The 14,988-nt window shown below is 40.0% G+C and overlaps 1 protein-coding gene across 1 annotated transcript in view; it reads left to right on the top strand.

The window, feature by feature from the left end:
• The window catches only part of LOC145995192 (uncharacterized), a 49,097-nt gene that overhangs the window by 15,142 nt on the left and 18,967 nt on the right, over positions 1–14,988 (top strand). The window contains exon 2 of the mRNA XM_083131748.1: positions 11,312–11,480. Within this exon, the coding sequence (XP_082987874.1) occupies positions 11,312–11,480 (169 nt within the window). The remainder of the gene's footprint in view (positions 1–11,311; positions 11,481–14,988) is intronic.

Here is a 14,988-nt window from a genome sequence, read left to right on the forward strand (position 1 = left end):
AGTAAACTTGATAAAAGATAAAGATGGTGACCTTCTAGCTGACCCAAACGATATTCTAAATAGATGGAAGAACTACTTTAATGACCTTTTAAATGTTCATGTAGGAGATAAATCAGAAGTAAATGAAGTCCACACAGCAGAACCTATAGTTCCAGAACCTAACTTGACTGAAGTTAAAGATGCTATTAAAAGGCTAAAGAATAACAAAGCACCTGGCATTGATTTAATACCAGCTGAGTTAATTAAATATGGTGGAAATTCATTAATATGTCAAATTCATAAATTAATTTGTTTAATATGGAATAAAGAAGAAATCCCTCAATCCATAATTGTTCCTGTGTTTAAAAAAGGTGATAAAATGAACTGCAATAATTACCGTGGAATTTCTCTACTCTCAACAACATATAAAATATTGTCTAACATTATTTTAACAAGACTAACACCATATGCTAATGAAATTATAGGTGATTATCAATGTGGATTTAAACGTAACAGATCAACTACAGATCAAATTTTTCACACCAGACAGACACTTGAAAAAAAATGGTAATATAATCAAAATGTCCATCAGCTATTCATTGATTTCAAAAAAGCATATGATTCGGTCAAAAGAGATAAATTATATAATATATTAGTAGAGTTTGGAATACCTAAGAAGCTTGTTAGTATGATAAAAATATGCACCAGTGAAACAGAAAGTAAAATTCGTGTGGGTATTAATATGTCTGACAAATTTACAATTCATGATGGGTTAAATCAAGGAGATGCATTATCTCCATTGCTCTTTAATTTTGCCTTAGAATATGCTGTTAGGAAGGTAAAAGAGACTAAAGAAGGACTAAAATTAAATGGTGTGACTCAGTTGTTAGCATATGCAGATGATGTAGACTTACTGGGGGATGATGTGAATACAATTAAGAGTAATGCTAAAATATTTTTCAAAACTGCTAAAGAGATAGGTTTGGAAGTTAACAAAGAGAAAACTAAATATATGCTTACAGGCCGAAACCAAGTGTTATGTAATAATCAAAATCTAATTATTGATAACAACTCATTTGAACCAGTCTCCAAATTCAAATACTTAGGAGTAATATTAACAAATGAAAATGATATTAAAGAGGAAATAAAAAGTAGGCTTAATTCAGGAAATGCATGTTACTACTCTCTTCATAAACTTTTGTCTTCTCGTTTAATATCTAAGAAACTAAAAGTTAAAATATACAAAACAGTAATTTTGCCTGTAGTATTATATGGATGTGAAACTTGGTCCCTTACATTGAAAGAGGAACAGAAATTGAGGGTATTTGAAAATAAGATCCTTAGGAAAATCTTTTGACCTAAAAGGGATGAGGAGACAGGTGAGTGGAGAAGGTTACATAATTTAGAACTACATAATTTGTATTCATGTCCAGATATTATTAGAATAATTAAATCAAGAAGACTTAGGTGGGCAGGCCATGTGGCACGAATGGGAGAGGAAAGAGGAGTTTACAGGATTCTTGTTGGGAAACCTGATGGTAAGAGACCTGTAGGAAGGCCAAGACGAAGATGGAGGGACAACGTTGAGATGGACCTAAGAGAAATCGGTAGGGATGGAAAAGAGTATATAGATCTTGGTCAAGATAGGGAAAGATGGAAGGCCTGTGTTGCTGCAGCCATGAACCTTCGGATTTAAAAAGGCTAGGGAGTTAGTTTAGTTAGTTAGTTAGTGATTATTATTATTATGCAAAAATTAAAATAAATTAATTTTATACCAAATTTATTATTATTATGTTCTTGATTTCTACTCGATTCACCAGCACAACCATTTTTTACATTTCATACAGTCAGTATACTGAAATATGTAGTTAGTCTACTTTCTTATTAACTTTTGCACGCCTTGTTAAAGAAAACGATTTTACTTATAAAGTATATGTTGTATGACCTCTGACATAAAACTTTAATTTTTGAATGTGGAAACAACCTACCTCCTTGGAAAGTGGTCATCACAGTGCGCTACGCCGCAAGAGATGACGGTTTCGAATCCTGGACCGTGCATGGATGTTCTTTATAACGTCCCTTCATCAATTTCATCATTTGATCACAACTTCTTATCGTTGCGATTAGCCAAAAGTGGCAGAAAAAGCGACGCTCATTAACAAAAATGAAATAACTTGGATGCTTTTACACTCATTTCTTCGATATAACGCAGTTTTTTTTTACTTTGGACGTTCTGATCAAATACAAATTTATTTATGTTGTTAATAATAACAACACGCGTTCGATACCGGGTGGAGGCACATTGGGGTTCGGACCGCACTTTAAATTATAGGAACAAAAAATAAAACAAGCTTTCAAGCTTTCTGCTTTTTTGTAACTTGAAATTTACGAAACGAATTTCCAGGTGGGGAGGGGGGGGGTTGTCCGTCGGATCCCCACCCTCTCAACGCCCATGTATCTAACCCGTCACAGTTTAGGTAATATTTATATATGGGGAAAATCAGTTGTTGGATTTAAAAACCTGTCCCCCACCCCTTCCAAAACAAGTTCCGACGTTCCTGTGCACTGATCGCCAAATGGCGCCTAATATGTAAATACAGTTTGCAACGTCCCACCTACACAAAATCACCACACTCTAAACACTTCAATTAGGAGGACGGCAAAAGTCTACCCATAAATGCTAACTTCTTACCAGTCGTTGAACACAGATTCTAGATATCTCAGGGCTTGCTGGGTAAAACGTGAACAACAGCTTTATATATATATATGTTTATTATAAACTTATCGTACGAACGTCTGTTAGCACACTAGTCTTTAACCTTTATCACTTAAGTGCATTTACATTTACCATACACGTGCATTCACCACTTCTGGATTCAAAAGGGGGGAAGGGACCATTCATTTTATTCCTCGCAGTGAGGCGCCATGGGGAGTATAGGGACCTAATTTTATTTAGGGCGCTGTTCGCTGCTGACGTCACGGACTCCCCTGTAAGAGAAAGTAGTATGTGCGCGGTGCCCCCAACCACAGCTAGGAACTGGCCGTAGCCAGCCGGCACCTCCGACAAGCGGGCGCTGGGTAAAGGATTTAAGGATGCCGCGACACCCCCGGCGTTAGCTAGGAATCGGCAAGCCGACCGGTGTCTCCTGTACAAGGGCGGCAGGTTAGGAAGGAGGTCTAGGTGCTCCTAGACAAGCCAGGCAGGTAGAACCTGGCACCTAGACCGGGTAGTTAGGTTGCTGCTAGGCTCTTCTTCTTCTTTCTTCCTCCTTCCATCCTTCTGGGATGGCTGCTAGGCTTCTGGCTGGATGGCCGGTTTTTCCCAAGATGTTTGCCAGTTGACATCCGGGAGCCAACTGAGCTCCGGTCTCGCTGCGCTGGGTTTTATACTCGCGGTGGCGCATGGGTGGTGAAAATTTTAACTGCAAGTACGCGTTGCTAACTCATTTTTTTACATATTGCAAACTTCGTACTGACGAATATCGAGGTTTTGACATTGAGAAATCACTAGTGGGAAAATCACTAGATGCATGTGACAATATAAACTAAAACTGTGTGCATTCAGACAATACAATTAATAATGAGCCTCGCAGGACTCTGCTATTCTAAACAACACGTTGAACAATGTAAATGACAATAATTGATAACATTAAAAAGAATATAGCGACCACGCAAGGTCTAATAATAATTAAATGGCGACCAAGCAGGGTCGTTACATATGCCCCTTCCTCGGGCGAAAATTTTGAAGAAATTTAAATCTTACAATTTATGAAAAAATTTCATGAAACATTGATTTCAAATTCAACAGAAAAAAATGACAGTAATAAGAGTCTGTTTCTCCTACACATTAGTCACTAGGTCATCTTCTTCCCCTACCACTTCTCTTCTTCGCTCCGATGAACACCTGTAGAGGCGAAGGTTGTCGAAGTTCACTCGGTCGACGGGTTGCCTGGTCCTGGGGTGAACTAACATTGCTGTGTTGTTCCGAAGATCAGTGGCTAAATAAGGTCCAATATACACTTCGAAGAGCTTAGCTATTGTTTTATTTTTCTTCGAACTAAGCTTATGATTTCGAACAAGAACCAAGTCGTCTTCGAGCAGCTCGAGCGCAAGGCCTTTAGTCTTAAATTTTCGTTTGATATTTCTAGAGCGCTCTTTGGACTTGGCTAGAAATAGCTTTTGGTTCCAGTTGGAGATTTGCGGGTCTACTTCGTTGATAGGCCAGTTGAAATGATCAAGGACTTCGTTAGGAACGGGTCTGTTGAAGAATAATTCTGAAGGAGCATAGCCGGTGGCTTCAGATACCGAATTATTGAGTAGCCAACAGATTTCAGTTAAAAATTTAGACCAACTTAGATGTTCACGATGGCAGAACAATCTGAGTAACCTTACAATTTCTTGATTCATCCTTTCGATTGTATTACTGCTTGGGTGGTGGGCGGTCGTGAAGAAATATCTTATGCCTTTCTGGTCAAGGTAGTCTTTCCATAGTCCTGAAGTAAACTGGGTACCCCTGTCTGACAATATGGCCTTAACTTTTGGAAAGTGGGAAAAGTATCCTCTCTCCATTATATTTATTATTTCTCTTGCAGTCCCTCGCCGTAAGGGATAAACTGAGACAAACTTTGTACCAACGTCTACCAGGGACAAGATGTATTGGTATCCCTGAGATGAAGGTAACTTTCCAATTAAATCTATGGACAGCAGCTGGTGAGGATCCTTCTGATTTATGTGCAGCTTGTCTTTAAGAATTCCTAGTTTATTCATCTTAGTCTTAGCACACGTGAGGCAATCTCTAACATGCTTAACTACATCTGCCTTCAATTTTGGCCAAAAATAACGAGTCTTAATTCGGTTTAAGGTTTTGGTTAGACCAAAATGTCCCTGCTCGTCGTGATTTTCTTTCTTAACTTTCTCCTTGAACTTTTCTGGAACACACAACTTCCACGTTACTTCATCTCCAGAACTCTTCCTAAACAAAAGATTACCATACCTTTGGTACAACTTCTTAACTTTTGTTTCTGCAGGCGAATCTTGCTCTTCCTTTTGTTCTAGGATTTTGATGACAGGCCGGCAAAAGTCATCAGCTTTTTGAGCTTCTATCCAACTTTCCACCTCCTCTATTTCATCTCGCTCCTGCCAGATGTAGTTCACATGGAAATTTCTGGTTTCTGGTTCCACATCTTCATCTTCCGCTGGATATCTGCTAAGCACGTCAGGAACTAAGTTTTCTTTTCCTTGGATGTAAATAATCTCGAAAGAGTAGGACTGCAATCTGAGGGACCATCTAGTAAGACGGAAATTCCAGTTCTTAGAGTTTTGTAGCCATACTAATCCACGGTGGTCAGTATAAATCTTGAAATGTCTACCCTTCAAATAAATTTCAAACTTATTCACTCCAAATAAAATGGCCAAACATTCAAGCTCATGAATTGAATAATGCTTTTCACTGTTCTCAATTTTCGACTAGCATACTGAACAACAGCTTTATCTTCTCCTTGCTCTTGAAATAGGATGCATCCTAAACCTTTAGTTGAGGCATCGCTCTGAATACAGAACTCTTTATCTAGATCCGGCTGCACTAACGCTGGAGTACTTACTAATTCTTCTTTTAACTGAGAAAAAGCTTCTTCTTGAGCTGGACTCCAATTCCATTTGGTAGCTTTGGAAAGCAGCTGCACCAGAGGTTCCGTCTTCACAGAGAAGTTCTTTATGAATTTTCTTCTCCAGTTTGCTAGTCCTAAAAAATTTCTAACGTCCTTTTTACTATTAGGGCGAGGGAACTTTAGAATGGCTTCATTCTTCTTTGGATCTACCTTGATCTGATCACCAGAGATTAAATGTCCGAGATACAGTAGTTCTCCTTTCACAAAATTACATTTTTTTAATTTCACCTTAAGACCGACTTCTTCCAGTCTGCGAAGAACTTTTTCTATGTGTGTTAAATGAGTTGGAAAATCCGAATCACAAATTAGGAGATCATCAATATACACCGTTAAATAACTTTCAGTCTCAGGTCCAAACACACGGTGCATAACAGATACAAAAGTAGAAACTGCACTCGATAAGCCGTAGGGCATTTTTAGGAATTCATATTGACGACCTTTGTAGGAAAAGGCTGTATATTTTCTACACTCTGCTCTTAGGGGAATCTGCAAGTAACCTGAGGCCAGATCCAAACTAGTGAAGTATCGTGATCCTCGGAATCGTTGTAAAGATTCGTCAATTGGTGGAACGGAGCTCTTAGGGACCACCATGATTGCATTCAGTTGACGAAAATCCAGACAAGGCCGTACACTTCCGTCAGGCTTGTCGACCACTAATAATGGGTTCAGATACGGAGACACAGATGGTTGGATGATATTCCATGCTTTCCAGAGATCTAATTCCTTTTCCAAAGCTTTTCTTTTGGAAAGCGGTACTGGGTATGGGTGGCGGTAAACTGGTTCAGAACTTTTCAGTACGATCTCGCATTCAGCACTTTCCATGGTTCCTGGTTTCTCTGAGAATACCTCTAGATACTGCAGCAGCACACTGACTAACTCCTGTTTCTGGGAATCGAGCAAAATATTTATCGTATCGACCTTCTCTCTGAGGTCAGTGGGTTTATACATTTATACATCCAATCCACTTCTTCATCTTGGATTCTTTGGATATACCGCACTATATCAATATTTAATGGATTCCCCTCTCTCTGCTCAGAAGTTTTTCCGAACGACAACGTTACCATATTTTTCCTGAAGTTGATTTCAGCCTCGTGCTGTTTCAAGAAAGGCATTCCTAACAGAAGATCAGTTCCAAATCCTTTTAAGATGAAAACCTCAGTACTGAAATTTAAACCACCAATTTCTAATTCCACACGCCTGCTTCCACATACACGCTTCTTATGACTTCCAGAGAAATCTACCAATCGCACCTCTGGAACCTTCTGGATCTGTATGCCAGGTATCTTATCCACTAACTTAGTCCAGATTGAATAATTAAGGATCGAGCATTCACTTCCAGTATCAATCACACAGGTTACTGTAAAGTCCATTAATTTAGCTTGCACCACTGGAGATCTGTATCTAATTTTGGATTCCCTTGCAGACTTCAATTCCTTTTGTAAAATGGTCTCTTCAGTTTCTGTTAGCTGGAAATTTACTAGTAACTCTTGGACATCTTTATCTATTAATTTGGGCCGCTCCATCGAAGTCCCTTGCCTAAACAGGAACGAAGCATTTAGACAAGGTCCTAGTTTGTCTGGCTAGACTGGGACCTTTGATTTTGATGAAACTCCCGCGCTGTTTCTACGGCCTCCTCCTGCTCCGATGTAATGTTTTGTCTAGGAGATGGAGGTCCGCGAATCTCATTCTGCTCACCCGTAAATCGTCGTCTCGGAGGACTAGGGCTACTTCTACCCTCACGGATCCTTCTTGGGTCAGGAGATCTACGTCTTTGGTTTTGGTAAGGTCGGAAAGAGTTTCTTCTAAAATCACTCCTGCCTCCTCTTTCATTAGTGAAACGTTGAGGGCGCTGATAATTACCTTCTGACCTCGTTTCTATGTTCCGGACTTTATAGTTTCTTGAGGGATTCTGTTCTTTTCCCTTCGGTTCATCTTTGTTCCTCCATGCATCTGGCTCATCGTAGATTTCAAAATCCTTCAGGAAATGAGTTAGGTCATCTACCGTTCTAGGCGCATGTGCTAAACAAAGGTTTCGCATTCTATAAGGAAGTTGTCCGATGATCAAATTAAGTACTTCTCCCTCTTTAAAGTTATCACTCAGGTTTCTATAGGCCGCATAAACGCTCCAGGCAAAGCTCTCCATAATTTCGTGGACAAGTCTGGAATATCTCCTGTTTCTCACAGCTGTTAACTGCCGTTGTCTAGCCTTCTCAGAAGCAAATTCTTCTTTGAACCTGGCGCAAAAGTCAGCATAATTCACGAAACTATCAATATTTCCTGCAAGCCAGTGTTCTGCTTTATAAGTGAAGACTCTAGGAAGCAACTCTAGCCTATAATGTTCGGGTACCTGCATAAGTTCAAAGCTGACGTTGAGCTCCCGAAGATATTTTTCAGCTGACTGAGCCTCAATGTCGCCTTTAAATTTAGGAATGTGGGCGATATCCGCCATTCTAGGCATCTTAAAATCTGGCCTTCTTCGAGGTGGCGATCCATCTGAAGTATCATCGTATCGAGGCCTCTTTCTTCCATCAGCCTTCATTCTGTTGGCAGCGAATAGAGGTTTCTCAGCTAACCTGGGCGGCTCATAAGGAGTAGCATCCGGATTCAGATCTCTATCCGGAGTAAAAGGGCTGGAATGAACATCTGGAGTGGGTTCTGGCTGAACATTCAATCTTTGGAACTGAATCTGAAGTTCACTTACCCTCTGGACAAATGTTCCTGTCTGATCTTGCATTTCTCTTCGCAGAGTTACTTCAAGCTTCCTTGTCTCTACCCTAAGAGAATTCACCTTCTCTTCAGCTGCCTGCTCTACGTCCTTCCGCAGAGTTGAGGTCATTGACTCCATCACTTCCTTCTGTTCCTGCACGACTTTCTCGATGGATTCGGTCTTCTCTCCCAAATTTTGGACAGCTTTCTCAATGGACTCCACTGTAATCTCTACTTGTCCGCGTCACTGAGATAATGGTTCTAGTTTTCCTTGAAGAGCCTCTTTTAATCTTTCCTCAACCTTTACTATATCTTGCTGACAAGTAATTTGGATACTTTCTACTCCGGCCTTAAGACCTTCTATGTCAGTTCTCTGCTGGGCAAAGAGGGCTTGCAGTTCATTCCTACGCTTCTCTTCTTCTTCCTCTTTTTCTCTTCGTTCCTCTTTTTCTCTCTTTCTTATTTCCTCTAGGCTCTCAATTAAAGCTCGGAGAGTTTCAAAGTCCTTTTCCCTTTTCTCTTCAATTTCTCTTCTTTCTAGCTCTCTCTTCTCTTTAATCTCTCGTTTCTCTAGCTCTCTTTTCTCTTCAATCTCTCGTTTCTCTAGCTCTCTTTTCTCTTCAATCTCTCGTTTCTCTAGCTCCATTTTCTCTTCATGAAACTCTATTAGGGATCTAAGTTCCATCAGTTCCTTTTTTCTCAGCTTTTCAGCCTGAACTGCCTCTCTCTTGCGCACTTTCTCTTCTTCCTGTTTCTCTTTCTTCCTGCGCTCTTCATCTTCAAGCCTCTCTTTCTTTCTATCTTCCCTATCTTTCATCAACCATTCCAATAACCCATGGTCTGATGGAGGATTGGGCAGCGGGCTTGGTTCTTGTATTGCGGTCTCCGATACCTGGGTCCGCGGAGCAGATTCACACGTCTGGCATTTAACTCCTACAGCAGGGAAGGTAGCCACATCCTTTCCATCACAGCTCCAGTGAATTTGGCGCTGGCACTGGCAACACTGGAAATGTGCTGCCTCTTCTCCCAGTTCTTCACAGCAACCGAATCCAGACTCTGAATCCATGGTCTTCCTCCCTCTACTTCTCAGGTTCATACCAGTAAATTCTTGATCCATGTTTAATAAAGTCCACACTTTCACTTTCACTGGACAGTCCTTTTAATGCACGGTTCGGTTGGCTTCACTTAATTGCACAGTTCTGTCGGGCCCCACGTTATGGCGCCAAAAACTTTATGCAACAGACGGCCCCCCCTCCGCGCAGAAACTACACACAGGGGCTACGCAGTGCCCTTACACAAGGAGCTACACAGAACCTTACAAGAACCTAGCTCTTGAGGCGAGGCAAAAGTCTACCCATAAGTGCTAACTTCCTTCCAGTCGGAGAACACAGATTCTGGATATCTCAGGGCTTGCTGGGTGTAACGTGAATAACAGTGAAGCTCGAAATGAAAACCATGAATATCCTTTTTGAGTGTGAGCAATGGTCATTTATATTTTACCGCAAAAAGTGAATACAAGGTATTTACAGAAATGGTGTGTTAAATGATAATGAGTTCGACCCCCGGGTAAAGCATTGACCCGTTAACAAACTTATTACATGACAAAATAATTTACCTTACATTTACTCTGGTGGTTGCATACAATTTTATCCCTGATATATTTCAGTTAATTACCGTACCAGTTGGATCCAAATAGCCAAAGTTTATTTCAGTTAGGGACCTCCTGTTTTCATGCCACGTGACAATTTTATTCAACTTAGGCACCAATAATAATAATAATAATACAAACCTTAGCCCACATGGGAACAACACACTACTCTACTTTATCCCAGTTAGGGTTTCCCACTTGATACAAATACGCGAGTTCCGTAATGTACTAATAATTATCCGGGGCCATGTGACTAATTAACAAAAACCAATTAACAGTAAAAAGGGTCCCACGTGATTACATAAAAGAAAACCCCACGTGACCAAAAGAAACGCCCTCTATCAAAATTGCCAACTGTGAGGGGGGGGAAGAAATAGAAGTTAGAGAAACAGGATGCACAGGGTCCGCGGGTACCTCCTTTTGGGCGTGAGCCAGGTGACAAGCGTCGGTACCTCCCAACGAATCAGGACGGACGGTGTGCGAGAACCTGGTCGGGGACTCGTCCGAGGTTTGAACCTGGAACCAGGATCTACGGGGAGAACCGGTCGGGGGCTGTCCAGGGTTTGCACCTAGGAACCGGTTCGTGAGGGACTCATTCATTTCAGTTCCTTGGTCGGGGACTTTCCCGGGGTTTGCACCTGGGAACCAAGGTACTGTTGAAGAAAGAACCCGGTCGGGGACTTGTCCGAGGTTTGAACCTGGAACCGGATCAGTAAGGGGGAAACATCAGTTAGGGAAGATCTGGCCGGGGACTTATCCTAGACCGAAGTCTTGGGGACCAGATCTTCCAATCCTTCCGCAGTTGGCATCTGGCAGTCAACTGAGCTCTCGGCCCGTCTGCGCTGCTTTTATAACGTTTGGGAGTGGCGCATGGGCGGCGAAAATCCTAACTATGAGTACGCGTTGCCAACTCACTTTAAACAGAGATACAAACCGTACGTTCAAAATTCTCTCAATCCTACTCGGTAAAAATCCCCAAACATAAAAATAACTAAGAGCACATTGCATTGTACCGATTCTATACAGAAGAAAATAGACAATTCTTTATCAGTTACAAACCAACAACAATGGGAAGAACACATTATTTGACCGAAAGAGAGATAACTTAAATCAATAGCGTCCTTCTTACAAAACTAACATGTGAGCCATCGACAGTGTGCCGGCAGAATGTTTTTAAATATATATACATCATTATACCAAACCATGCCACACTTTACCACACCACCATGTAACGGTGGGCACGTTACAAGTTTCAAATCTTGGTTGTGTACATGTTCGAACATTTACTGTCTCCGTTTTTTTTCCCTTCCAGATTCTTAATTCGATATTTTGGATAATTCGCTTCATACTCGTTTTTTATCCATATGTATTCGTTCCAAAAACTGACACAAGAATTGCTGCGGATGGAGTTCACAATGTTCTGAACAACTGGAATACACGGACTGAACTATATGAGACAGAGAAAGAGCAATGGAGATCACGTAAATAAATTATTATTAGCATCTGTATTCTCTAGGTAAACTTAAGAAATAGTTAACATGTTAGCAAGGTTCTTGGAACTGTGGTGTTCTACGGTATAATCGGTCCAAAAGATGTGGACGATATCGAATATTAGATATCACGATATACCTCAGCAATCAGAATTCATAACATGACTGTTGGAGATTCTGACCACGATATTTATGTTGTGCTGAAGATATTTTAATTTCGTCAGATTTGTGCACTCATACTGTGGTATGAGATGACCCGACAAACACTACTGAGCATGATTTGTATCAAATCGCTTTAGACCGAATCACACGGAACTGGATTTCCAGTAGGAATGCCCTAGTTGGCGCTGGACTGGCTACCTATCTGCTAGCTTTCGCTTCACATGTTATCGTACTTGTCGGTAAACTTTTGTTCCCATAAGACATTGCGCAGGAGACAATCTAATAGATGGACGAGCAATTTAAAGAACGTTGTAGGAGAATTAAAAAATGAAAAAAGAACATTATGGACTAGATTGGCTCGAAAGAAAATATGGTATTCAATGCGTACTGAACAATGAATGAACTCGGGTATGCATATTCACACACGAGATTCGCAGGTTTCATTCACCAAAAAATATTTTGTTCAACTAAATATATCAAACTTGTAATAATAAGGATTTTTATTCGGCTAATCAATTTGTCTCGCACAAATCTAATCGCTTTGCGTAAATACCTAAAGCTTAAATATTAATGAACTAGACACGAATGCATAGCTTTTATTGAGAAGCGAACAAAAACAACCGACACTCGGAAACAACCTTTCGCAAATTCACAGATCATGTTCACATGGACAAGTTCGCTCTGATTGGCTGTTTCCACAGAATCCAATCGAGGAAAGCCAGTTGCAATTAGGGTAGCCGGACAATTGCGATGACGGACAATTGTGATGAACACAGTTAGAAGTGAAAGGACGGGTGGACAATTGCGATGACATTTTAAATCTTCTATCAAATTGAAGAGTGACTTAACACCCCGTACAATACCTCTTACAAGATAATTATGTGAAATATTGATATTTTCGACTGGGAATTTGGTTCAATCAAGTTCATGAACATGGGCTAGAGCCAACAAATACCTTTGGAAGTGACCCATTTCCTCATATTATGTGCGAATACACTTATCAACTCTCTCGTCGATTTTAATGTCACGCTTCTTCCTTTTCTGACCTTCTAGATTAAGTTCCATCCGCATGTAGGCCTACTCGATGTTGGTGTCTTCTGCTTGGCTCTTGAGGCAGGCCAGAACATCATGAATTTTTGGATGTGGTCTTCCAAACCACCATTTATTTTGTTGCTCCAACCTTCTACAGCATTATAAGCTCTGTGGCGCCTTTGGTTAGGTTAGGTTAGGTCCTGATCGTCGCAATTGCCCTACCATTAATTTCTAAAATGACCTTCACCGTCAATATCATCGCAATTGTCCATAATTTTGGCTTCATCGCAATTGTCCGTTATCGCAATTGTCCGTTATCGCAATTGTCCGTTATCGCAATTGTCCGCTATCGCAATTGTCCTCGATTTGCAATTAGAACCTGGCCTATTCCTCAAAACCAGTTTATTTATTTGCACGTACTTAGAACTTATTTGCATAATTTTGAATAAATTTGCATATCATTAGAATAATTTACATTTATGTATTTGCATGTTTATAATTTTTATGAATTTTTAATTATTTATTTTATGAAAAATATGTATATAGAAGGTAATTAGAGGTACTAAACGCTATGCATATGGTTTCATATTCATTACTGCAAAGTATGTAATGTAGCAAACAATAATATTAATGTTTATAGTATTGAAAATAAGAGTACGAAAGAAGACGGTCCCGGTACTCGAACCTGCGATATGCAACGGTAATAAATGGTTTTTAGTTTACTATGTATGTAATAATGTATGTTATTATGGTATGAAAGACGATGGTACGACATGCCAGACAGAAGACTGTGAACTCAGCGCAGGTAGACGAGAAAGGAATTTGGGGGATGTGCGATCTAGGTCAAATGACGTCAGAACGCCAGAACAAAGAAAGAACCCGATTGACCAATCAGAACCGGTTTTCCCAAGGTTAATCAGAACGCAAGAACAGGTGAAAGGTATGCAATGCCGTATGGCAGGGGAGGGATTGAACCAAACAGCAAAGGATGTCTGAGAATGCGCAGCAAGGGTCAATTTTTTTTAAACTGTGCGTCGCTTGCATGCTAGAACATGTTTCTGTCAAAGTAGGCCAAGGTTTTCTAGAACACTAGAACAAAGAATGATGGGAAGGAGTTCAAGGTAAACTAGAACGCAAGAACAGGAGAAAAGTATGCTACACTGTAACAGAGGACAAGGGCGGAATTGAACCAGACAACAAAGGATTTCTGGGACTGCGCGATCTAGGTCAAATTTCTGAAGCTATGCTTCGCTTTCCAGAACCGGTTTCCGCCGCCAATTAATATTCCGCTCAGGTTTGCCTCTAAGGCACAGGACGCTTTAGCGCAGGTTTTAGGCTAGAGCGCTTGCATGTCAGAACAAGTTTCCGTCAAAGTAGGCCAAGGTTGCCCAGTACACAAGAAAAAAGGATTTTTGGATACCCAATTAGATTGGAGCGAGAATTTTACCTTGAACAAGGAGAACGAAGCGTAAGGGTTTTTTATCTGTACTATGAAGAAGGGAGAGCTATCAGGGACTGGGCCTAAAGTTTTCACTATTTGCTTTTATCACGGGATAACGAACCTAGGACCCTTTGATTATTGATTTAGGTAGTAAATTTATGTTACTGTGTGCTATTTAACATAATATTGAGTTTATTTTTTACCAAACTTTAACTTTATGTCAAACATTTTCCCAGCTTATCCTTATTTTTATCAAAATAACACAATTCAATCTGTTCAGGAAAGACTTTTAGTTACATTTTCGACACACAAAGTGTGTGTTCTCAACTTCTGTCTGTTTATTTCACACGTTTAGGCTTATTATTACCAAAATAACACAATTCAATCTGTTCAGGAAAGACTTTTAGTTACATTTTCGGCACACAAAGTGTGAGTTCTCAACTTCTATCTGTTTATTTCACACGTTTAGGCTTATTATTACCAAAATAACACAATTCAATCTGTTCAGGAAAGACTTTTAGTTACATTTTCGACACACAAAGGGTGTGTTCTCAACTTCTATCTGTTTATTTCACACGTTTAGGCTTATTATTACTCAAATAACACAATTTAATCTGTTCAGGAAAGATTTTTAGTTACATTTTCGACACACAAAGTGTGTGTTCTCAACTTTTATCTGTTTATTTCACAAATTTATACCTATTTTTACCAAAATAACACTATTTATACTATTCAGGAAAGACTTTTAGTCATATTTTCGACACACAAAGTGTGTGTTCTCAACTTTTATGTGTTTATTTCACAAGTTTAGCCTAATATTTACTTAAATAACACGATTCGAACGTGTTTTTTTATTACATTTTG

This window comes from Lepisma saccharinum, chromosome 11, assembly GCF_977018435.1.
Source record: "Lepisma saccharinum chromosome 11, izLepSacc3.1, whole genome shotgun sequence".
In the NCBI taxonomy this organism is placed as follows: Eukaryota; Metazoa; Arthropoda; class Insecta; order Zygentoma; family Lepismatidae; genus Lepisma; species Lepisma saccharinum.